The sequence below is a fragment of the Eschrichtius robustus genome, chromosome 10 (genome assembly GCF_028021215.1).
Source record: "Eschrichtius robustus isolate mEscRob2 chromosome 10, mEscRob2.pri, whole genome shotgun sequence".
Lineage (NCBI taxonomy): Eukaryota > Metazoa > Chordata > Mammalia > Artiodactyla > Eschrichtiidae > Eschrichtius > Eschrichtius robustus.
Genome location: NC_090833.1, coordinates 28,782,575 through 28,808,319, shown reverse-complemented (window position 1 = coordinate 28,808,319; position 25,745 = coordinate 28,782,575). Strand labels below are relative to the sequence as shown.

Genomic DNA, 25,745 nt, shown 5'->3' with positions numbered 1-25,745 from the left:
TTCTGAGGTAACCCATTCTGTTTTTGGAAAGGTCTAATTAGAAAGTTATTCCTATATATTGAGCCAAAGTGCTGTCTTCAAGTTTTACACATTAATCCTAGTTCTCTTGAGAGCATCAAGAGCAAATCTAATTTATTCCGTATTTCAACATTTAAGTGTTCTGTAAGTCAGTTTTCTAAGCTAAATCTCTAGGTCTTTCAATTGATATTTAGTTGTTCATAGGTCTTTCAGTTGTCTCACCACATTGAATACAAATTTGCTCCAGTTTTTTATATCTTTTTTTTTTTAATGCTTGGCACCTCACATTGCATATGCCAGAATTGGTCTAGCTACGACAGGATTAAGCAGAATTGTTGCTTCTTTCATTTTAAGTACTCTACTTCTATTTTTCTCAATATGATGTTGGAGAGTTCATGATACATTGTGAATTCATATCTGATTTACTTAAAATCACTCTGAATTGTTCATGTGTGTTATTACTTAGCCACATACTGCCAGTTCTGTATCTAAGCAGGTTTTTGAAACCAAGGGAGGACCTTACATCTGTCCCTTAAAATCTTTTTTATTACAGTCAATGTTTTCAGTTTGTCAAAGTTTTATTTTTAAAAATTCGCATTTACTCTCCAACTTAGCATTATGTAACTTAGATTTCCCTCTCTATTTTAATGAAAGCCTCTGGTTGAAAAAAAGGGGGGGGATTGACTAGATTGGGACAGAATCCTGTTCTCTTTCATTAAGCATCTATCAAATAATAACCTTTTAAGGATTTTAAGTAAGTCTGCTTCTAATCTACCCAAAATTCCTGTCCTCATGCAATCCATATGCCTGTATCTTCACCATGATTTTGTTATAAAGACTGTCTCAAATTACTTATGGGTATATTAGGACTGTTGTTCACATATATTAATAAATGATCTACCACCCTCATAATCCTGTCAGGAAAAAGGAGTGAATTAATATTTATTTAATATTTATTAAGTGCTTAATGTGTGCTGGGCATTGTTGAATGCACTGGGAAATACAGATAGAAAGAATGAGAAACATACCTTATCTTTAAGGACCTCAAAATATGGGTGAGACAGTCATACCCAAAAAATGATAATGCAAGTGCTATAGTATAGTGTGAACAAGCTGGTATCTAGTATAAGTTGTTCCTATTAAACCCATGACGAAGTTCCATGGTTACTCTTTTTCTTTCAAGTATTTACCAGTCATGTCTTTTACTAATCCCTTTTAGCATCTTGACAAGGACTGATATTAAACTATTTGCCTTTCATTTTCAGTTTCTGACTTCTTTTCCTTTGGAAATCAAAAAGGGGAGGAAGAGGGGTTAACCTCTGATTATGGAAAATTGTAGAAAGAGAGTGATCAGGGATAGAAACTACAATCTACACATACTTGGAAACATGAAGCTAGAAGGGACCTTAGAGACCTAATCCACTGCAGGGGAGGTTAGGAGGCTTGTGCTTGGTTACGTAACTAGTTAGCAAAAGTCCCTGGATTAGAAGCCAGTTATCCTGACTCAATCTCATTCTTTTTGACCATGTCACACTTTCTTTATTATTTATTTACCCTAGATTGATTTTGTTTACCATTAGTTGGACAGACCAAACATGAAAAATAATGTATTTGGGAATTTATCATCATAGCTCAAGATGTGTGTGTTCATTTATATCTTTTAAAATTCTTTCCTTTTTAGGTGGTTATTGGTGGCAGAAATAAATATTTAATCAATGGAGTAAATGCAAACAATACCAGAGTACAGGATCTCTTTTGTTCTGTTGGCCTTAATGTTAACAACCCTCACTTTCTCATCATGCAGGTATTTCGTTTGTGGTCTTTATGTCTCTTTCATAATAGTTTTGACATCTTTTATTTTTTAATTTATAAGAGAAGTGCTTCTGTTTGGATTTTTCATTTTTTATTTTACTATTAGGCTGCTGTTTGGGCACCTGTTAAGAAATGTGGGTTAGTTTTTTGTACTTACGTGTTCTAGTATATTGTATACATTTGAATTTTGAAGAATGTCTGGAAGTAATTTTCTTTGACTTATCCTGGAGGGCCATTGTTCCAAAAAAATCAAGAAATGTTCAATAATTATGCTAACATTTATTTATATACTTACCTGTCTTAGAATTGGAGACTTCTACATCATTAATATTAACTGTCTTGGAAATATGGTCGAGTTAACTTTGTATCATTTAATAACCTATGTAATTTGTATCACTCGTGAGGAAGTGGGTAACAAAATTCTAGAGTTATAAGCTACCTTTGGTCTCAAATCTAATAAAAGAAACATCTTTTCATGTAGGTGGAAGAAATAACTCCCAAAAGATTGGTGTATTAGGATACAGCAGCTTCAGTGCAGATAAACATGTATGTCTTTAGGTTATTCTTTCTGTATTTTGTTATTATCATAGTAAGTTTGCCAATTTTATTTTCAGGGCCGAATTACAAAAGTGTTGAATATGAAACCTCCAGAGGTAAGAGTACTCTTTAAGGACAGTAAAAATAGTAATGACAGATATTGTCTTAATCTTCTAGGTAATCAATTTTTTTAACATAATTTTTTCCATTATTAAAATTCTTGGAAACATTTAAGAATGATTAGTAGAGAAAATAGTTTTGTTTTTTAATATTTAACACTGTGCCCCATTTTTTTTTTAAGTTATGTAACAGAAACCTTCTGAGCCTTACTTTCCTCATCCATAAATTGGAGCCAATAATCCTTACCTCAGGGTCTGTTCTGAGGATTAAATGAGAATCCTTAAAAGAAGTAAAAGAAAAGTCTTAGGACCTTGTTAAGCAAAATTTTTTAAAAATTATTTTTTTAATTGAGATATTCATAAAGTAGTTTCAGGTGTACAACATAATGATTTTATATATATACATATATTTAATATATGTATATATCACAAAATGATCACAGTAAGTCTACTCAACATTTGTCACCACACAGTTAAAATTTTTTTTAAAGATGAGAACTTTTAAGATTTATTCTGTCAGCAGTTTTCAAATATGCAGTACAGTATTACTAACTGTAGTCACCATGCCATACATTACATCCTCAGGACTTATAGTTTGTACCTTTTAACTACCTGTGCTCATTTTGCCCACCACCCTTTCCCCACCTCTGGCAACCACCAATCTTTTCTCTGTATCTATGAGTTCACTTTTTTTTTTTTTTTTAAAGAGTTTACATATAAGTGAGATTATACTGTTTTTGTCTTTCTGTGTCTGACTTAATTTACTTAGCATAATACCCTCGAGGTCCTATCCATGCTGTCACAAATGGCAGGATTTCCTTTTTGTATGGCTAAATAATACTCTTTAATTTATTTATATGTATAAATATCACATATTCTTTATCCATTCATCCATCAGTGGACACTTAGGTTGTTTCCATGTCTTGACTGTTGTAGATAATGTTGCAGTGAACATGGGAGTGCAGATGTCTTTTCAAATTCGTGTCTTTGGTTCCTTGAGATAAATGTCCAGAAGTGGAATTGTTGGATCATATGGTAGTTGTAGTTTTAATATTTTGAGGAGCCTTCATGCTGTTTCTCATAGTGGCTGCACCAATTTACAGTCCCACAAACAGTGCACAAGAATTCCCTTTTCTCCACATCCTCACCAGCACTTGTTATTTCTTGTTGTTTTGATAATAGCCATTCTAACAGGTGATATCTCATTGTGGTTTGGATTTACATTTGCCTGATGATTAGTGATGTTGACGATCTTTTCATGTACTTGGTGCCCGTTTGTATGTCTTCTGTGGAAAGATATCTATTCATACCCTCTGCACATTTTTTTCATTTGATTTTTTTCTATTGAGTTGTATGAGTTCTTTGTGTATTTGGTTATTAACCACTTATATATATGATTTACAAATATTTTCTCCCATTCAGTAGGTTGCCTTTTCATTTTGTTGATGATTTCCTTTGCTGTGCAGAATCTTTTTAGTTTGATGTAGTCCCGCTTGTTTACTTCTGGTTTTGGTGCCTTTGCTTTTGGTGTCAAATCCAAAAAACATCATTGCCAAGACTGATGTCTAGGAGTTTTATGTGCCCGATACAGTATTAAAAGAAATTTTGCCTCTATAAAGTAGCCTTTCTCAACTGGTGTTCCATGTCAGCCTATAGAAAAAGATTTGAGTGAAATTAATTCATTACATACAATGGATTGCTTAGGACATTAAGACTTAATTTTCTCTTAGAGCCCCCTTGAGAAGAGTTGGTACAAAGGAATGAATGTTTTGTATAAGAGCAAAAGCTCTTTTGGTATTTTTTTCTATGGAGAAGAACTAAGAAGACGACTGATAATTGATAATACTAGTCTGGTTTGACCATGGGTCACGCTTATTTTCTTTAGATAACATCTTAAGGGAAAACTTCTAATTCAAAACCTGCCAAATACATAGAAATCAAAATGGTTTTCAGAGAAATAATCCTCTTGAGATAGGGATTGATGGTGAGTAGAAGCTTCTGAAAAAGGAGTGCTAGCAAAATTGTCCTTCTTACAAAATTTTAATTAATATTTGCCTTTTTCAGAGTACTTCTCATGAATTATTTTACTTCATGTTTACTTCTCAGCAATGCTGTGAGATACTATCAGTACTCTGCAGAAGAAGAAACAGAGGAACAGAGAAAATTAAGTTACTTTCCCAAGTTCTTAAAGCATGTGCCACAGTTGGAATGCAAATGTTAGGCCATGCTTCATCCTTGTAGGAACAGAATGGCTGAAGTCTCACTTGGAACAATTTTAAGTAGAAATTTCTAAAATGAAAACTGAATGTTGTTAGCCTTTACTTTTTCTAAGACTCGTATTTGAAGGAAAAGAGGAGGAAGGAATTACTGGCTTCAGTTTTAAAGGAGATGTACTCGGGAACCTCAGTGTGGCATAAAGTTTGATTTTAGAATTTGAGTGAAGGCCAGGAATGTTTCTTGAATGTTAGGGTTATTAGCTAATATGTACAATTTTATGTACTTAACTTTTATGATCCATAATTTTGTTACGATACTTAGGTTAAGGCATTAAATAATATCCTTAATGTAAATTCCAATGAGACTCATTGTCTTGGATTCTTAAAACATTAATACAATCGTCTTTCCAGATTTTGTCCATGATAGAAGAAGCAGCTGGAACCAGGATGTATGAATACAAAAAAATAGCTGCCCAGAAGACTATAGAAAAAAAGGAGGCTAAGCTGAAAGAAATTAAGACGGTAATTAAATTTATATAAAATATTTTGAGAGAAGAGAGTACTTTTGCATTTAGAGTTTCTCTGCTGTAAAAAGGGAAATTTTACCACACACACCCCCTCTCTGCCCAGCCTTAGTTCAATTTTCCTTAGTCTTACATCCTACTTCTCCCTTTTAAATTTCATTAATGGTACTTCACATACTGAAAGATATGATTTTCCTTTATTTTCCAGATACTTGAAGAAGAAATTACTCCAACCATTCAGAAATTAAAAGAGGTATTTACTATATATGTGAGGACAGCCAGCTAGAATGTCTCTCAAAATTGGTGATGTATCCACGATCATACACATGGGGATGAAATGTGTACCACTTCTCAGGAATTATTCTGGCGGATGAGATAAGGCATTAGAGTTGGTAGTCCATACTCAGCCTTCTGCTCGTAGAGGACAATGTACTTCATATCTATTAAGTCATAATGGTTTTGTAAATAGATTGCCTGTCTTAATCTCAGAAAATATGCCAGATTTTAATTCTTTGTTGGAGAGAAGTAAGTCTAAATTTTCCTGTATACTTAGAATTGAATGGAATAATATTTCATAAAGATATGGCCCTCTCAGTGACTTTTCTTGGTAGAGTGAATAACTTCTCGGATAAGAGGGGGCTATCATTACAATTGCTGCTGTCAAGGCAATTGGTAAACGAAAGGTATTGAAACAGATGACTGTTTTCTCTATAATCTTTGCAGCTTCTGACATTGTAATTGGTGTTTCAGTGAAAGAATGTGTTTATAGCACATTGGTTTTAAATTATGTATTTAGGAATTTATTAAATGTTCATTAAAGTTTGATATTTCTCAAGCTCTCTTCTGAATCCATATAGTAGCATAGACATTATTGGAAAAACTGAAAAATTGTGATCTTGAAGGTTCTGCCTTTTGTATGTATGATTTAGTAGAAAACACTAGATCACGAGTTTAAACCTAGATGTCATGTTTGATTTTGACAAGTTCTTTCTAAATCTGATAATATGGAGTGGTCATTTAATCACCCTGAATTTGTTTCTTGAAATTAGGAATTTTTTGTTATTTTGTTACTTTGTCCCAGTAGGTCCTAATGGGAATCAAGTTTAGTAATGTGTGAGCAAATACTTATAAATAGTTACATGAATGAATGTTGGGTGGGCATCTTGGTAATACTACTACAAAGAACATTTAATAGTGTATCATTCATGGTTGTGTAGGTTGTATTTATATAGACTTCTTATTACTGCCAGTCTGTGAATCTTATGTCTGCATTTCTTTGTTAATCCCAACTGCTTGATTATATTTGAGAAGAAATAACCACAAAGGATTCACTAGAGATGGTATTATGCTATCTAACCATAGTTCTAATGTTATTTAAAGCTTCCTAAAATTTATAATCCATGATCACTCAGTTTAAGACAAAATCCATTACATCATGTAATGGGAAATTTTATACATGTTGCTGTATTTTGATTCTTTCCAAATTTGTTTAAAAATATGAATTTTGAGTTACACTTTACTGGTGATTTCTCTTTCAGGAAAGATCTTCCTACTTGGAGTACCAAAAGCTAATGAGAGAAATAGAACATTTGAGTCGTTTATATATTGCTTATCAGTTTTTGCTGGCTGAAGATATCAAAGAACGCTCAGCTGAGGAGTTAAAAGAAATGCAGGATAAAATTGTGAAGCTTCAAGAAGAATTGTCTGAAAATGATAAAAAAATAAAAGCACTTAGTCATGAAATAGAAGAGTTGGAAAAAAGAAAAGATAAGGTCAGGCATATATGTAAGAATAGAATATACACTCTGAAAAAAAAAATTATATATTATACAATAACTATTTAGGATTTACTGGGCATTGTCTTCTGTATCAATTTCTTAATCTTGAAGTATAATAATGAAATAGCTTATAAAAAGTCAATAATTTATGTAGAAATTATACAAGAAAAGGACACCATGAACAAATGTGTAAGTACATTGATTGAATTGGGTGCATTTGATTATAGGAAATTGGAGGTATACTCCGATCTTTAGAAGATGCTCTTGCAGAAGCTCAGCGAGTTAATACTAAATCTCAAAGTGCCTTTGATTTCAAGAAGAAAAATCTGGCAAGTGAAGAGAACAAACGCAAAGAGCTGGAAAAAAATATGGTAGAGGTAAGCAAACGAAAAGTGTAATTTAATTCTAGTAATATACATTTATCCATTCTGTTAATATTTATTGAGTGTCTGCTATGGATCAAGGGTAGTTGTTTGGGGTAGGATGTAGCAATGGACAAAATACCTTGTGTCTTTGTTCCAGTGAGGGAAATGATGATAAAGAAGATAAATAAATGAAAAATATCATATGTTATATAGTGATAACTGATGTGGAGAGAAAATAAAGCAGTGGAGAGGGTTGTAGTATAGGGGAGGTGGGGGTGTAGTTTGGGATTTTAAATTGGGTAGCCATCGAAGGTCTCATTGGGAGGGCTGTATTTCATTAAAGACCTGAAGGAGGTCAGAGAACAATGTAGATAAATTGGGAGGCTGTGGGGAAAGATGTTCCAGGCAAAAGAACAGCAATTGCCCTAAGTGCCTAAGGTGCTGGAAGAGTAAAGAGATAAGTGTAGCTGGTTATCACTAAGTAGTAGAAGTGCAGAAAGGTAATGGGGTGTAGGATCACATGTGGTTTTGCAAAACATGTGAAGGACTTTGACCTTTATTCCGAGTGGCATGGGAAGCTGCTGGAGTTGGCTGAGCAGAAGCATGACATTTTAATATTTTAATAGGCCTATTGCTGTTTTGAGGATAAACTAAAGATAAATGGAAGAAGCAGGGAATCCCGGTAGTAGGTGTCCAGGTGATAGCCCTTGGATAAATGCAATAGAAGTTGGGATATTAGAGAAGTTGTGGGAATTTATGTGTATTTTAAGGATAGGTCCAGCAGACAGACCCAGTAGATTTTTTTTTTTTTTAATTGAAGTATAGTTGATTTACAATGTTGTGTTAAATTTCTGCTATACAGCAAAAGTGACTCAGTTATATGTATACACTTCTTCATATTCTTTCCCATTATGGTTTATCACAGGATATTGAATATAGTTCCTTGTGCCATACAGTAGGACCTTGTTGTTTATTCATCCTGTATATGATAGTTTTCATCTGCTAATCCCAAACTCCCAACCCATCCCTTCCCCACCCACCTCCCCCTTGGCAACGACAAGTCTGTTCTCTATGTCTGTGTCTTCCTGTTTCGTAGATATGTTCATTTGTGTCATGTTTCAGATTCCACGTATAAATGATATCATATGGTATTTGTCTTTCTCCTTCTGACTTACTTTGCTCAGTATGATAATCTCTAGGTCCATCCATGTTGCTGCAAATGGCATTATTTCATTCTTTTTAATGGCTGAGTAATATTGCATTGTGTGTGTGTGGGGGTGTGTGTGTGTACATACACACTACATCTTCTTTATCCATTCCTCTGTCCATGAACATTTAAGTTGTTTTCATGTCTTGGCTGTTGTAAGTAGTGCCAGCAGATTGGTTTTTGAATATGAAAAAGGACTGAAGGATAACTCCAGAGATTTGTCTTTGACAGTTTGAAATATGGTTACCATTTGTTGAGTGGAGGATAATAGGCTTGAGGAGCCAGTTAGACATCTAAGTAGAGATGTTGGTTTGATAGTTGAATATATGAACCTTGAATCCAGGTTAGAAATACAAATCAAAATACATATGCTGGCATGCCCCAGGGCTAGTGCTCAGACTTCTTTTATATACACTCATTTCTTAGGTGATCCCATCCAGCCCTATAGCCCTAAATACCGTCTATATATTGATGCCTTTCAAATCAATAATTAGCCTTGACTCCTTCTTTGAAGGACTCATTTGTCAAGCTATTTAATTGACATTTTTATATGGATGACTTTAAAAAGTCTAAAACTTAACATAACCAAAATAGAACTCTTAAATTTTCCCTACCTACCCAAACCTGCCTGAGTTACTGAATTTTCCTCATGTAAGTAAATGATACCGCTATTAACCTAGCTGTTCACTCCAGAACCTGGAGTCCTCTTGAATTTTCCCTTTTCTCTCAAACTCTATGGTATCTAATTCATCAACAAATTCTGTTGACTCTAAAAGTATATCCAGAATACAGCCACTTTTCACACCTCCTTCACTGCTAACCTGGTTGAAGCCATCACCTCCCAGGAGGGATACTCAGTAGTGTCCTTAATAGTTACCTTGCTTTTACTTGCTCACTGTGCTCCAGCCACAGTTCCTCTAACACCCAAGCATATTCCTCAGAGCTGGCCAAGTATGCTGTCCCCCTAGTATTAGCATGATCACTCCTTTTGTTTCATTTAGGTTTCTGCTCAAAATATCATCACAAAAGGCCTTCCCTCATCATTCTCAAAACAGTAGTCCCATCATTTCTTGTCCCTTTACCTTGCTTTAGTTATTTGTTTACTATGTCTTCCACCTTAGAAATGTAGGCTCCCTGAGGACCCTGTGTCTTTAATGTCTAGAATAATGCCTGGTACATATCTAATAAATATCCAATGAATCATGAATTAAGTGGGCCAGAATTTCTGGTCACTTTCATGTAAATATAACTAGATTTTTTTTTTTCTTTTTTTTTTTTCCTTTCAGTGCTGGTATCTTACATAGCATTAGATACCTGGTTACTAGAACTTAAAAGGTGTTAAGTGTTAGTAATGCTGTTCCCATAATGATTTAACACTTAAATTTATGGCCTTTAATAGCTTATAAAATATTTTCATATACATGCTCTTAATCCTAAAATCTCTACTTTTAAGCTTTGGGTAGGGTGGTTATTATTTCAATTTTATAGGTTTAGAACTTGATTTTTAGTTTTTTCAAGTGGTTTGTTTAAATTTGCAATGATGTTTTAGTTCACTGTCTCCCAGATTTGACTATAACATATGGAATGAAAGTATTATTAGGATAAGAGGTACATTTATCCTAAAAACTGAGAAAGGCTGAATTTCAAAATGGGAATAAAGTATAAAGTTATGATGGTTAAATTACCATGTTCACTTCAAATTGCTGTGAAATTTGATGACATAAAGGTATATGTGTTTAAGAAAATGGGATGGTTTTCTAAAATATAATACTTTCCAATCTGAAACTCTTCCTAAAGGATTCTAAAACTTTAGCAGCAAAGGAAAAAGAGGTTAAAAAGATAACAGATGGGCTGAGTGCCCTTCAAGAAGCAAGTAATAAAGATGCTGAAGCTTTGGCTGCTGCACAGCAGCACTTCAATGCTGTTTCCGCTGGCCTGTCCAGTAATGAAGATGGAGCAGAAGCAACTCTTGCTGGTCAAATGATGGCCTGTAAAAATGACATAAGTAAAGCTCAGACGGAAGCCAAACAGGTAAATATAGACAGTAAGCACTGTGTGATTGCAGTTTTTATTTATTTTTTTATTTTCATTTTTTTTTGACATGCTCCTTCACATTATGCTTCGGCAGTTGTTATAAAATGTTGAAAATAATCAGATCAATATCAAGGAACTTGTTTATTGTTTACTATATTCTGTCACTCTTTAGCACCTAAAACAATGAAATTCAAATATGTTGATTGCTGACTGCTGACAATGTTAGTTTAAGATGCTATGAAACGTAAAACACCTTTATAGATTAATTGAAATTATAAGTGCCATAAATACTCTGTTCTGCTTTCAGCATTGTGTGGAATATTTGAGGTTAGCTTGTTTTCATCTTTTTGCTATTTTATTGACATCATAAAACTGAAGTTTTAAGCTTTAAAAGGAAAACAAAAATGTCTTCATTTCTATGTCCACCACACTTAGTTCTTTAAAACTTTGTTTCTGAAACTTTGTAATATCCTCCTTGGAAGTATCTCTACTTCCCATTTACCCCCATTCCAGTCTTTCGTTTCCCTACTCTGATTTCATAATCTTCAGTGGCTTTTCGATCTATTAAAATGGTTTTCATATTTGTTTAGATAGTTGTGCAGCTTAGAAGTCCTATGAACGCAGGAGTTTTGATGGCAGAAAGAAAAAATGTATATATACACATGCACATTCTTTGTTTTTTAATGGAGGACTCATCTTTAAAAATATACACAGATGTGTGTGTATTAATCCCATTCAAGGTTTTCTATTATATATTTGCAACGTTTTCATTTGAAGATTATGGTCACAAAAAAGATGATGGTCAGTTTTTTTTGTTAACTTATTTTATATTGGGAAAAGTCCACCATTTTTCAGTTTTAAAGGAAGTATACACTCATTTAGATCTTAGAATACTAGTTCATGGTTTTAAGGAATAGTGCTCAATTATACAAACTAACATTTAAGTATCAGACTTATAGCTTTTAAATTTTTCTGTCAGTTTAGCTTCCTTTTCCTGTATGATTTTATTTCTCATTGTTCAGTACAGTTGTACAGTTAATTATACAACACAAATATACCTAAATGCAAACGTGCATATCTAAGTGGAAAAGGAGGGAAGAAAGTGATAGAAATAGCTTTCTATTTTGTTTTTAATTTAACCAGCTAGTGACAGTTATTCTTTGATATAATTTTTGAGCTCATTGATGTCAGTTTTATAAATATTAAAAATATGGAGTTAAATTGCAAATTATTTAATGATTGGAGCTTTTATTCATTTATATTCTGAGTAGTGTTTTGAGGTGAAAACATTGGGAAATGATTGATCTATTGAGATATTGATCCAAGTGACCAAACAGTTACATTTTCAAGGCCGATGTCTCTTAAAGCAATCTGAATCTGTGGCCATTTTATCACTAGCACTGTCTGCCTCATATAGTCTGTTACATTTTTCTGTTATAGGCTCAGATGAAGTTGAAACATGCCCAACAAGAATTAAAGACTAAACAAACAGAAATTAAGAAGATGGATGGTGGCTATAGGAAGGATCAAGAAGCTTTAGAAGCTGTGAAGAAACTTAGAGAAAAACTTGAAGCCGAAATGAAAAAGCTAAATTATGAAGGTTGGCCTTTAAAGATGTTAAATCATTAGGAAGTAGTGATTATTGATAGAAACTTCCTTAAATAAAGGAGATAGCAAGTAGGAGATATTTTATCCCATTAATATTAATGGGTATTTGTATAGGAATTATTTATAAATATAGTCACAAAAAATAAGTATAAATCAATCCTTTGAATTTTTGAAAGCTCAATACTGGGAATTTCCTGCTTCAGTCACTCTGAAGTGCCACTTGAAAACCCAAAACTGTTATTTATATATTTCTACATTAGTAGGTATCCAATTCATATGTTGTTCCTTGGCATGAAAATGGTGTTATGTGTTGGAAATATGTCTACTTGACACTTGATAGAAATTTGAATGTCAAGCATGCTTTTATTTAATACTTACCAGAAGTTTGTATTTTGCTTTTAGAAATGCTTTGGAAATAGAGGTTACTAATATTTTCCTTAAAACAGTAGAATATTTGAGTTTTTAAAACTTGGTTTCAATTTACTTATGACTTGTTCAGAAAACAAGGAGGAATGCCTTCTGGAAAGGCGCAGGCAGCTATCTCGTGATATCAGTAGATTGAAAGAAACATATGAAGCTCTCTTGGCCAGATTTCCCAATCTTCGATTTGCCTACAGGTAAGAGAGCCAAACATTGAATTCTAACATCATGGTAATAACCAGGATATATTTTTGTATGAAAGTTATTGTAAGCTGCTTTTCCTTAATTGATATTTTTTCCTTAAATGTTTATTGAATGTTTCAGATTTGTAGGCAGGGGAAATTCTTATGAAATTTAAGGCTACTAATGCCACTAATCTTAAAACCAAAATGAGGGGAATTTAATCTCAGTTGGAAAGTTCCTTTAAAGTTATTATATCATTAATATTAAATAACTGTAAACATTAACATTTTACAGTTTGTTTTACTATATGGTCCTTTTATCATGGAATACTTAATATATGTATTACAAAGATTAGAACATCAAAGTTATTTTTGTTACATTGAAAACATGTATACTGAAAGATCTTTCAATTGATTTTAAAACAATAGTCTATTAAGTGTACAGTAGCATATTGTGTAAAAAACCAATGTACATACCTTAATTTAAAAAGGCTTTATTACTAAAAAATACTATCAGCTGACAATGCAGCATTGCCATAAACCTTCAATTTGTAAAAAGCAAAACAACAACAAAAAAACAGCAGTATTTGTGAAACACAATAAAATGTATGCCTGTAGCTGGCTAGTCATCTGAGACATTTGAAAATTTTTGTTTTGTTAAAACTATATGATTCTTGTGCTATCACTTTAATGTATTGTTAGAAAGAGCTCTTGACTACTAAAGTACAACTTTTTCTATTTTCTTATCTAAGATTAATTTTTGTCCACTTTTCTGTTTTAGGGATCCAGAGAAGAACTGGAATAGAAATTGTGTGAAAGGACTTGTAGCTTCACTGATTAGTGTGAAAGATACTTCTGCAACCACAGCTTTAGAATTGGTGGCTGGGGACCGACTCTACAATGTTGTAGTAGACACAGAGGTAAATTGATTTTAATGAAAGAAAACCTACAATTGCTGTTTAGCTTGAAAAACCATGTGCTCCTAGTAGAACTGGGTACTTTCTTGATGTTTTAAGCTTCTCCTAAGGCTGGATGCTTATCTTTACAGGGTAAAACTATAGAGTTAATGACTTTTTTATTATGTTATTGATTATATTTGATTAACTGTATTCCATTCTTTATTATGGCTGAGTAATGCTGACTCAGGAGCCCAGAATGCATATTATCGATCTTAGAATTTTGATTGTTCAGGATAGTAGGCACTCAGCATTTATTTGATTATGGATTCCTAAACTTATACTCATTCCATTTAAATGTTCTCTGTCATTAATATTTTTTTCATTTCTAATGAACAATGTTTTAGGTTACTGGAAAAAAGCTACTAGAAAAGGGGGAATTGAAGCGTAGATACACTATAATTCCACTCAATAAAATTTCAGCCAGATGTATTGCTCCAGAAACTCTGAGGGTTGCTCAGAATCTTGTAAGTCTTTTTTATATGCTTTATCTGCATCTTACTTTTTTTTTTTTTTTTTGAATTACAGGACATTAACTTTGTCCTTTGAAGTAAATTGGGATTTAAATCATATATCAAAGCACAATATTTTATTGTGATACCATGCTTAAAAAAGTTAAGATACCAAAGAGAATAAGTTGGCTTTTGTGAAATTAGATGGAGAGAGAATAGAAATGTTGGAAGACTAAAATACCCTTTGATATTTTAAAGTTGTAGTATTAAATGTCTTTATTTTATTTTTTAAATTTTTATTGGAGTATAGTTGATTTACAATGTTGTGTTAGTTTTAGGTGTACATCTACGTGATTCAGTTATATATATATATATATCCATTATTTTTCAGATTATTTTCCCATATAGGTTATTATGGAATATTGAGTAGAGTTCCCTGTGCTATATAGTAGGTCCTTGTTAGTTATCTGTTTTATTTATAGTAGTGTGTATATGTTAATCCCAATCTCCTAATTTATCACTTCCCCTCACGTTTCCCCTTTGGTAACCATAAGTTTGATTTTGAAATCTATGAGTGTTTCTGTTGCTGATCTCTTAACTTCAAATGCATTTCCCATTTCTTAGCATTTGTACTCTTCTCTTCTCACAGTTGCTGGTTTTGATATCATATTTGTGTCTGGATGATTTCCAACTTTTACTTTACGTTTGCCTTTCTTGGTGAGCTTTCCCATTTGTGATTTTCTTGCTTCTAGTTGTGGACTCTTTTTTGGTTTTTTTTCCTGCCTAGAGAAGTTCCTTTTGCATTTGTTGTAAAGCTGGTTTGGTGCTGTTAAATTCTCTTAGCTTTTGCTTGTCTGTAAAGCTTTTGATCTCTGTTGAATCTGAATGAGAGCCCTGCTGGGTAGAGTATTCTTGGTTGTAGGTTTTTCCCTCTCATCATTTTGAATATATCATGCCACTCCCTCTGGCCTGCAGAATTTCTGCTGAAAAATCAGCTGATAACCTTATGGGGGTTCCCGTCTGTTATTTGTTGCTTTTCCCTTTTAATGTTTTTCTTTGTATTTAATTTTTGTCAATTTGGTTAATATGTGTCTTGGTGTGTTCCTTCTTTGGTTCATCCTGTATTTGGTTCTCCTTGCTTCCTGTAGTTGAGTGAGTGTTTCCTTTCTCATGTTAGGGAAGTTTTCGGCTCCATCTCTTTAAATGTTTTCTCAAACCCTTTCTCTCTTTTCTCCTTCTGGGACCCCTATAATGTGAATGCTGTTGCATTTAATGTTGTCCCAGAGGTCTCTGAGACTGTCCTCATTTTTTCTCATACTTTTTTCTTTATTCTGTGGCAGTGACCAGTGTTGTGGTGACCAGAGCCTACACTGGATATTGAGCGGGGCCTCCACTTTCCTCTGTGGTTGTCACTGCCGTCAGGGGCAGGGTCTGCTCCCTAGTTGTTGGAGTAGAAGCCCCCAGATGTGTTTCTGAGCTGTGTTTCTGATCTGCGGTGTGAGGTAGGCAGGATTTCTCTCCCACTGGGAGAGAAACCACTGAGTATTCCTCCTCTGGAGGAGTTCACCTGTGATTGTGCTCTGTTGTGTCACCTTCCACCCACTGTGCGGGCTCACAGAGTACACTGTTGTTGGCCCTGCTCTCGTCCCCTCTTAACTGTGGGTATGCTGGCAGTTGGCCCTGGTGTCTCTAAAGCATTGTTTTCACTGGGCCACCAGTGCAGATCCACTGAAGTCAGGTGCCAGGACTGCAGCAGTCATGCCCATGGAGTTGCTGTGGGACCTATGGAGGCAGCTCAGACTCTGGCCTGGTTCAACCCGCACAAAGCCCACAGCTGCTAAAGCCAGACCTGTCTCAGCTGCAGGAGCACTCGTTGTCTGTTCGGATATTCTGCAGGCGGTAAATTTACAAAGCCGGCAGCAGAGGTGTAAATCCATGGTTCACAAAGCTGCGAGGAGAGATTTCAGCTCTTCTTCCTTAGTCACACGGCCCCTGGGGCTCAGACCCACCAGCCTCTGCTCCTGAGTCTGCCCCTGAGCACATGAGCCTTCCCAGGCAGGAGGGCGCCGGGGTGGCGGTCAAGGTGCTCGGGCCCGCCCAGGTGGGAGGGGGCCAGGGCGGCGGTCAGGATGCGGGGGCTGCCCAGGCGGGGGCCCCTCGTAGTGCCTGCAGCGGCAGGTGCCAGTGCGTGGGGAAAGAGGCTGCGGTGGCGGCTGTGCCCTTCGCACACCACTCAACAGCAGCGCTTTGCTTCTGTGGTGGCTGGGGCTTCTTCCACGAACATTCCTGGCTGCTCCTGTCCCTTCAGGCTGACTCCATGTAGACAGAAGTGGTCCTCCCCCCAGGTCAGCTCTCCAAACCCCACATTCCAGCGCCCAGCCCCTGTCCGTACCACCACACGTGTCTCAGGCTGGGGCGCGCAGGACCGTGGCACGGACCATCCGTGTCGGTCTCACTCTGTCCTGCCTGTCACAGACTGGTTGCTGCACTTCCCTCTGAGCCCGCGAAGCTCCCCGTCTGTCCCATCGGATCTCCCCACTGGTGAGGGTATCTCCCCAGGTGTGCAAACCTCTCCTCTCCTTCAGCTCCCCTCCAAGGGTACATGTCCCGTCCCACTTCCTCTTTTCTTTTTTATGTCTTTCATCCTGCCTGGTTACATGGGGATCTTTCTTGTCCTTTCAGGTGTCTGAGGTCCTCTGCTAGTATTCAGAAGGTGCTCTGTGAGACTGTTCCATTTGTAGATGTATTCTTGATGTATTTGTGGGGAGGTGTGTTCCACGTCACCCTACTCTGCCATCTTCTAGAATGTCTTTAAACCTAAGTCACATGACTATCAGGTGGCATTAAATGTTAAATTTTTGATTTCCAAATAGAATTATAGAGCTTATAGATAAATACAAGAATTCTTCAGGTTTTTTCACGCCAGGCACACTTAAACTGGCCGCAGTGACAACCGTTATGGAAGGTATCCATCCGTCTTACAGCGATGCTTCTCTATTAGAGCTTTTCTAGATTGCTTACCAACCTATGAACATACAAAGCAGGTAACCAGTATATGCAGTCAGCTGCTGAGATAGATCTAAAGTGGTGTGGTTACTAGTAAACAGATGAGTACAAGGAAATACATTTAAAAGGCTGTTGTGGTTGCATAATGTTTGGTAAAAACATGAAGCCAATCATAACATTCAGCAGTGATATCAGTTATTGAGCAGGCATTCCAAGTGCATGAGTTGAAAAGAAAATTCTATGAAACCTGAAAATGCATGTATAATTAAGATGCTAAATGGATAGTCAGTATATTTCTTGAAATTGAGACGCCTTCAATGAAAATTGTTTACTATCAGAAGAAGAAAGATGAGTACAGAGTAATTGAAAGGTGGTATTTTTGGTTAGTATTTACATCCTTTACTTAGAAAAATCACTTTAGAGTCTAGAAGGTTTTGGACGTTATTTTAGTCCTATGTCAAGTTCCAGTGTTAGAAGTCAATTGGGGTTTTAAGTAACAAAAACACTTCTACCCAGATCCCTCAGCCAGACCCATTTAATGGTAACTGCTATGTCAGAGGACACTGCTGAACATATGTTACATAGAGCTGCCTTCATTACAATTTCTGCTACTACTAAGCTCCATAAAGTATGCTAAGTTGTTCTAAAAATGTGGGCAGAGGTAGATGTTATAAACAAAGGTTGAGAAAAGACAGTTGGATCAAAATAAAAGATTGAGGGATTTAAAAAAGATTTTTTTTTACTCAATTATTGTTTTTATTTCTGTAACTGGCAGGTGGTTGCCTTAGCATGTTTTATTTGAATGAGAAAGTATTCACTTTGGAACAACCAAGTTAATAATTGAAGCAAAACATTTTATGTAATTGTGTTGATCCAGAAATTGATGTACTTTAATTAAGAAAGGATGTTCACTAGAGGGGTGGGATAGGGAGGGTGGGAGGGAGGGAGACGCAAGAGGGAAGAGATATGGGGACATATGTATATGTATAAATGATTCACTTTGTTTATAAAGCAGAAACTAACACACCATTGTAAAGCAATTATACTCCAATAAAGATGTTAAAAAAAAAAGTGTGTTCAAATAATCCACTTTGAATTTAGAAACTTGGTAGTGGCTTCTGCTTGATTGAAACTCTCATAATGACTGGTATTCTAGCTAAATATTTTACTTAGGTTTTTCAGTGTTTAAACTTGGAATTGTTTTTTTCTAAAAGTGTTGAGTTTTCTATAGCATTTTAGAAAATTCAAAAGGAGTTGTAGTGCTGGATAGGTATTCAGTTTCTGTTGTGGCAGTTCTTACTATTTTATAAAATAATATTTCAAAGGAAAGGAGTAATATGTATCATGACATAACTGTTTTCCCCCAGGTTGGCCCTGATAATGTTCATGTGGCTCTTTCCCTGGTTGAATACAAACCAGAACTTCAGAAAGCAATGGAATTTGTCTTTGGAACAACATTTATTTGTGACAATATGGATAATGCAAAAAAGGTAGCTTTCGATAAAAGGATAATGACTAGAACCGTAACTCTAGGAGGTGATGTATTTGATCCTCACGGGACGTTGAGTGGAGGTAGGTTTTATATCATTTTGTCCTCACAATTCTGTGTGGTAAATAGGATGGGGGCTTTTTTTTTTTTTAAACAGGAAATATTGGGCTTGGAATGACTTAATCCAGTGTTTTATTCCTAATCAAAGGATTGAGTTTTCTTTTGAATACCTGCTTTGTGACAGGTGCTTAATATTAATTGAGAAATTATACACTGTCATTGTCCTGAAGGAACTCATAGGCTAGTAATCAGTCCTATAGCTTTTCTTATTCATCTTAAGTCTATTCCCATTTATTTTCTCTTGCTTTTTGTCTTATTAAGATATCCTAGTCACTGGGATATGAAGTCTTTTTAGTCAGTACATTTGTAGCTTAACTACCCACTTCTCCTTTAGGAAACATGTTAACTTTTTTTTTTTTTTTTTAATTTTACTTATTTATTTATTTATTTATTTATTTATTTATTTTTGGCCGTGTTGGGTCTTCATTTCCATGTTAACTTTTAATTTGTGTATATGTTACTGCTCCTGTCAAAAGTAAAACAAAAAAATTAAATCTGCCTGAATGCCTTAAGTAAGGAATTCTTAGATAATGACCATATATTTCTTGTTCTAATATTTGCAACACTGAGTTTCCAGATCCATGTCAAGTGACCATGTAATAAATAACAAACACTAAATAGTACTTACTGTGTACTGGGCAGTGTTGTAAGACTGTACTGTCCAATACAGTAGCTACTAGCCACATGTGGCTCTTTACACCAAAATAAGATAATTAAAATTAAATAAAATTAAAATAATTTCCTTAATTGCACTAGTCATATTTCAAGGGCTCAGTAACCACAAGTGGTTAGTGGGTAATTGGACAGTGCAGATATAGAACATTTCTATCATTCTATAAAGCCCTATTCTAAGGACTTTAAATGATTAGCTTATTTAATCCTTATAGCAACCATGAGGTAGACATTACTATCATCTCCATTATGCAGTTGTAGAAACTAAAGTATAGAGTGATTAAGTAACTTGCTGGTACGTGGCAGAGCTCAGAATTTGAACTCAGGTGGTCTGATTACAGAGTTTGTGCTTTTAACCAAACCAAGAGACTTGGATGCCTCTTGAGATATCAAGTGTCTTAATTTCTTTCTAGGCCAAGAAAACAGCCAATATAATGAATTCCATGATAAAGTATCAAGTTCCCCAGTGTACAAGATGACTAGCATCTGCAGTTGGAAGATAGAGACCAAATATTTTTAAATATCTAAAATAGAAGAAACATTTTAGATTTCATTGAATTGGAGGTTCTTAAAATTCCTGCTTAAGAGATGGCAAATATGTAACTCCGTATCATATAAACAAAGTGCTCACAATAGCATTGCTAATTGACCTTTGCATCCTCCCATCAAGCCTAGAGTTTTCTTGCCAAGCTAACACCTCAGCCTGTTACTGCCAGACAGTTATAGTGCACGTAAGGTGAAACCAGTTCACGCTGCTACATCGAGTTTAGACCACATTATGATGTGGTAATAAACAGCTCCCAAATCTCAGTGGCTTACGAGTTTATTCCATAATTATGCTACATTAACTGTGGGTCACTTGTCTCTGCTCCATGTTATTCTCATTATGGGACCCAGGCTGACTGAGAAGTAAGTCCCTTTTCTGAACATACTTTTCTCATGGGAAGGGAAGGAAAACATGGTAAATTATGTGCTGCCTCTTAAAGCTTCCTTTCAGAAGAGGTACATTTCCCACTGATTGGCAAGAGCAAAGCACATGGCTAAGCCTGATGACAGTAGAGAGGGAAATGGGCCTGGGAGGGATGGGCCCAGTAGGCAAGGGCAATGATTATTTTGAATAAATAATCCATCACATCTACTTAGAAGTATTATTTGTTATCAAGTATGTATGCCCTAAGATTCAAATGATGAAGTGAATTCTGTACCTTCATAAACTTACTAAAGATTGGCTGTTGAATTATTTCAAGTATAATTCTCTCAGAAAAGTTTTTATTGCTTACTAAATACGTGGTAACTTGGTGTCAAAGGCCTGTTTCAATTTGCCTCTGTCAGGTGCTCGATCCCAGGCAGCTTCTATTTTAACCAAGTTTCAAGAACTCAAAGATGTTCAAGATGAGCTGAGAATCAAGGAGAATGAGCTACAGGCTCTAGAAGAGGAATTATCAGGTCTTAAAAACACTGCTGAAAAGTAAGACTTTGGTTGGATTAAGCTGTATTTAAAAATTTTCTTGGTCAAAGATTTGCATGGTAGAAGATGAAAGAAAATTTTATTTAAAGAAATACTTCTGACTTTTTTTAATAATAACCTTGGTATTATTGAATAAGTTGTGAGTTGATAACTTGTTTGTTTTTTTTTTTAATATAAATAGTGTCTTTGTTTTAAGAAATTGGGGAAAGCTAAAAGAAGGAAAGAAAAATCAGCCAAATATTCCTCTTTTTCTGCTGAGATCTACTCTGTTAACATTCTGCTGGGATTAGTGAGGAAATCCATAGATACTCTAGAGGTTGATGCCAGAGGATACTTGAGTCCTTGATTTGAAATGATGTAATATTATAGCGTTGATCGGGTGTCTGCACTAAGTTTTGCAGCATTATGGCTGTCCTGTAGATGAAGATTGCTAAGTTTCCTATGGAGAAGTTAAACAAGTTGATGTCAAAAGTCGCTGCTAGAATTAAAGTGTTTACTTACAGTGTATTTTCTGTGTGGGTGTGGATATAGGTATGTGTGCGTACTTTTCAACATTACTTCTGTTTGTGTATGATACATATTTTGTGTATGACACAGTATGTGTATGCCATTTTTTTTTTTCAAAATTGGTACCATGCTATTTAATGTAACCTTTTTTTGTCACTTACCGTTATTTACTGTTGTGTGCCTCATGCTAAGTACTCTTCGAGGAGCTGCGAATATAGCAGGGAGTCAAACACATAAATCTCTTCATCTTGTTTTGATATGTGTAGCTGGGGCAACAGACAATATAAAAAGTTAAACTGGTAAAATGTATGTTAGATAATGCTAAGTTCTAAGAAGAAAAAAGTAAAATAGTAAAGGAGATATGAACTATCCAGGGCAAAGAAAGAGGTGTTGAAATTTTATATGGGGTGGTCAGGGAAAGCCTTACTGAGAAGAAGACTGTTGAATAAATACCGGAATGATGTGAGTGAACTTGCCGTGTGGTTATCCAGGAGAACAGTCCTTACTTGCTGTAAAAACTTCAGGAGTATATAAATGCCACAAACTTACTAAGGACAGTATTTGAGAGCTTAATTGTAATTTTTTTCTAGTCACTCTGAAGATGGCAAATGGGAACTGAGATAAAATTAAAATCAAACATTTTATTTAGAATTCATAATACTGAATAAAGCTTAAAAAAGAGAGAGAGAGAGAGAGATAAAAACCTTGAAATGAGGGACTTTCCTGGTTCGAGCCCTGGTCTGGGGAGATCCCACATGCTGCAGAGCAACTAAGCCAGTGCACCACAACTACTGAGCCTGTGCTCTAGAGCCCGCGAGCCACAACTACTGAAGCCCACGCACCTAGAGCCCATGCTCCACAACAAGAGAAGCCACAGCAATGAGAAGTCCATGCACTGCAATGAAGAGTAGCCCCCGCTCGCCTCAACTAGAGAAAACCCATGTGCAGCAACGAAGACCCAACGCAGCCAAAAATAAATAAATTAATTAAAAAAAAACTTGAAGTGATTTTTTTTTTTTTTTGGTAAACTTTTGGCATTCATCTTCTGAAATCATCAAAACTTAGAATGGTACCAAGACTTTTTTGGGACACAGTATTATATGGAAAAGATTGCTACAGTAAGTCAAAGTGGCCATTCCAATATGTAAATTGTATCAAAATGCCCACTTTCAAACATTATATACATGTAAAGCCTGCCTTTTACCTTCATTAACATACGTTAACCATAAAGTGAATGAACTTTTTCTGTGAGAAAGATACAAAAAGATTTCTCTGATATGTGGAGGCTCTTTCAAGGCAATGAGTTTGTGGTCACATTTGGCTTGGAACTGTTAACTTGTTGAGCAGTACTGGATCATTTATTCTGCAGAGTTGTCTTGTAGACTAATTGTGGCCCAGAGGTTAAGGAAGAGAAATAGATTTTGAAAAATGAGAGTGGAAGGGTCAACTAAAGCCATTCTTTCATAGATCATATCAGGAAAATAGCTTATATCTTTTTTCACATTTCTACACTTTACATTTTTAAATGAGTTGGAAAATGACTCAAGTTAAAATTATGGCTTTTTAATTGCTGTCAAGCAGTCTCAGACAAGAATACTCAAGGGAGTATTTATGTTTTATAAGTTGCTTCCTTACTTTGTCCTCAAACCTCATGAATTTCTAGTGACAAGCAACCTTTGAATTTACTGTAATTTAAAATTTCACTGCAGCTGAATTAGCGAAATACCTTCCAAAGAAATAACTTGAAGCATCCAGAACTGGGGGAGAATTATAGGGTTTGCAAAAAAAGTGCTTTGCAAATGTTTAAGTTCAGTACTGTGCCATTTTAAACTACCAGTCTCCTTACAAAATGTAGGGAACATTATTATTTTTTTTAACATTTGAAACTAGGGATTAATAGATAACAAAATTTTTGAAATTTTATATAATTGTTATGTATTCTATTTTTGTGATGGGGAGCTGTTACGGAGTTTTTCTTTTTGATAAGGATCGGTGGGAGGAGTTATTTTTAAGGAAACCTATTTATTCAAAGATTATTAGTATTTTCTAAAATTAAGAATATTTCTCTGGATAGTTACTATTGGTCTTGGTCATTTAGGGTTGTTTACCTTCAGTAACCAAGTCAAACTTGAGTTTAATTGATGCCTCAGAAATGTGGAAGTCATCAAAACGAGTCTTGTAACCAGTGGCATCTTATATTATGTTGTATGAGTTTGTTTTGGGTAAGAGCCTGTTATTTAAAAGCATGTCTCAAACATCAGAAAAACTGTTGTCATTTATTATAAACTTCTCTTTTTTAAGGTATCGCCAACTAAAACAGCAGTGGGAGATGAAAACTGAGGAGGCAGATTTATTACAAACCAAGCTTCAGCAAAGCTCATATCACAAGCAACAGGAAGAATTAGATGCTCTTAAAAAAATCATTGGTAAGACAAAAACATTCTGTGCTAATCTGTTTCTACTGATAACCTTACTTTAGGTATTTAGAAGCTCTCGTGTTTATTATATATTTATCTGCATTAATTACTTTAAATATTTTAATTTTAAAAAATATTTTTCAATTTAAGTATTTTAATAATTTTCTGTTAATTTGCCCTTTTCTATTGGGTTGCTCATAGCTTGTTTTTATTGTTCTCATACATAAGAGTACTGATTTTTTTATAGGTCACCACATTACAAATATCTTTTTTGTTATGTGCTTGTCTTTTAGCTTTATGTTTATAGTATTTTTGTTATACAGAATTTTTTAATGTGTAATTCAATTTATAGCTATCTCTGTCCCAAATTTTAAGAACCTATATTATACCTTTAATCAGAATTTAATTGTGTATGGTAGTTTTAAATTTGTCTTGTTCCTTAGGACAATATTCACAGACCTATTTCCCCCACTAGTATTTTCATTCTTTTTTTTTTCTCTTTTATAAAATTAAAAATTCATCCATTTCACTCACCTCCCCCACCCCTGCCTCTAGCAACCACCAATCTTTTCTTTGTATCTACGAGCTAGGATATTTAAGAGTCCACGTTATAAGTGAGATCATATGATATTTATCTTTCTCTGACTTATTTCACTTAGCATAATGCCCTCAAGGTCCATCCATGTTATTGCAAATGGTAGAATTTCCTTTTTTTTTTTATGGCTGAATAATATTCTGTTGTATGTGTATACCACAGTTTCTTTATCCATTCATCCATCAGTGGACTGTTAGGTTGTTTCCATGTCTTGGCTGCTATAAATAATGCAGCAGTGAACATGGGGGTGCAGATATCTTTTCAAGTTAGTGTCTTTGGTTTCTTCAGACAAATACTCAGAAGTGGAATGTTGGATCATACAATAGTTCTATTTTTAATTTTTTGAAGAACCTCCATACTGTTTTTCCATAGTGTCTGCACCAACTTACAATCCCACCAGCAGCGTACAAGTGTGCTCTTTCTTCACATTCTTGCTAACACTTGGTATTTCTTATCTTTTTGATAATAGCCATTCTAATGGTCAAAGTGATATCTCATTGTGGTTTTGATTAGGATTTCCCTGGTGATTAGTGTTGAACATCTTTTCGTGTACCTGTTGGCCATCTGTATGTCTTCTGTGGAAAATGTGTATTCAGGTTCTCTGCCTATTTTTGGATTTGGTTGTTTTTTTCTATTGAGTTGTATGAGTTAACATATTTTAGATATTAACCCCTTATCAAATATATAATTTACAAATATATTCTCCTATTCAGGAGTTTGCCTTTTAATTTTGTTGATGGTTTCCTTTGCTGTGCAGAAGCTTTTTAGTTTGATATGTAGTCCCACTTGTTCATTTTTGCTTTTGGTGTCAAATCCAAAAAATCATCAAAACCTATGTCAAGGAGCTTACCACCTGTGTTTTCTTCTAGGTGTTTCATGGTTTCAGGTCTTATGTTCAAGTCTTTAATCCATTTTGAGTTAATTTTTATGTATGGTCTTAGTGGTCCAGTTGCATTCTTTTGCAAGTCCAGTTTCCTTCCACCTCTTATAAAAGAGACTGTCTATTCCCCATTGTATATTCTTGACTCCTCTGTCATAAGTGAGTTGACCATGTATGTGTGGGTTTATTTTTGGGTTCTCTATTCAGTAGTTCCATTGATCTGTTTTTAATATCAATACTATACTGTTTTGATTACTCTAGCTTTGTAATAAAGTTTGAAAACAGGGAGTATGATTCCTCCAGCTTTGTTGTTCTTTTTCAAGATTGCTTTGGCTGTTTAGGGTCTTTTGTGGTTCCATACAA

The 25,745-nt window shown here is 34.9% G+C and overlaps 1 protein-coding gene across 2 annotated transcripts in view; it reads left to right on the top strand.

Moving 5' to 3' along the window:
• Positions 1-25,745, top strand: part of SMC2 (structural maintenance of chromosomes 2) — a 48,931-nt gene that overhangs the window by 2,484 nt on the left and 20,702 nt on the right. Inside the window, exons 4-17 of one of the 2 annotated variants that reach the window (XM_068553098.1) lie at positions 1,700-1,822; positions 2,445-2,483; positions 5,114-5,224; positions 5,435-5,479; positions 6,765-6,998; positions 7,232-7,381; positions 10,374-10,607; positions 12,051-12,210; positions 12,718-12,835; positions 13,602-13,740; positions 14,124-14,243; positions 18,602-18,806; positions 20,848-20,983; positions 23,792-23,916. In XM_068553098.1, the coding sequence (XP_068409199.1) occupies positions 1,700-1,822; positions 2,445-2,483; positions 5,114-5,224; positions 5,435-5,479; positions 6,765-6,998; positions 7,232-7,381; positions 10,374-10,607; positions 12,051-12,210; positions 12,718-12,835; positions 13,602-13,740; positions 14,124-14,243; positions 18,602-18,806; positions 20,848-20,983; positions 23,792-23,916 (1,939 nt within the window). The remainder of the gene's footprint in view (positions 1-1,699; positions 1,823-2,444; positions 2,484-5,113; positions 5,225-5,434; positions 5,480-6,764; positions 6,999-7,231; positions 7,382-10,373; positions 10,608-12,050; positions 12,211-12,717; positions 12,836-13,601; positions 13,741-14,123; positions 14,244-18,601; positions 18,807-20,847; positions 20,984-23,791; positions 23,917-25,745) is intronic. The other variant, XM_068553099.1, reaches the window with a different exon arrangement.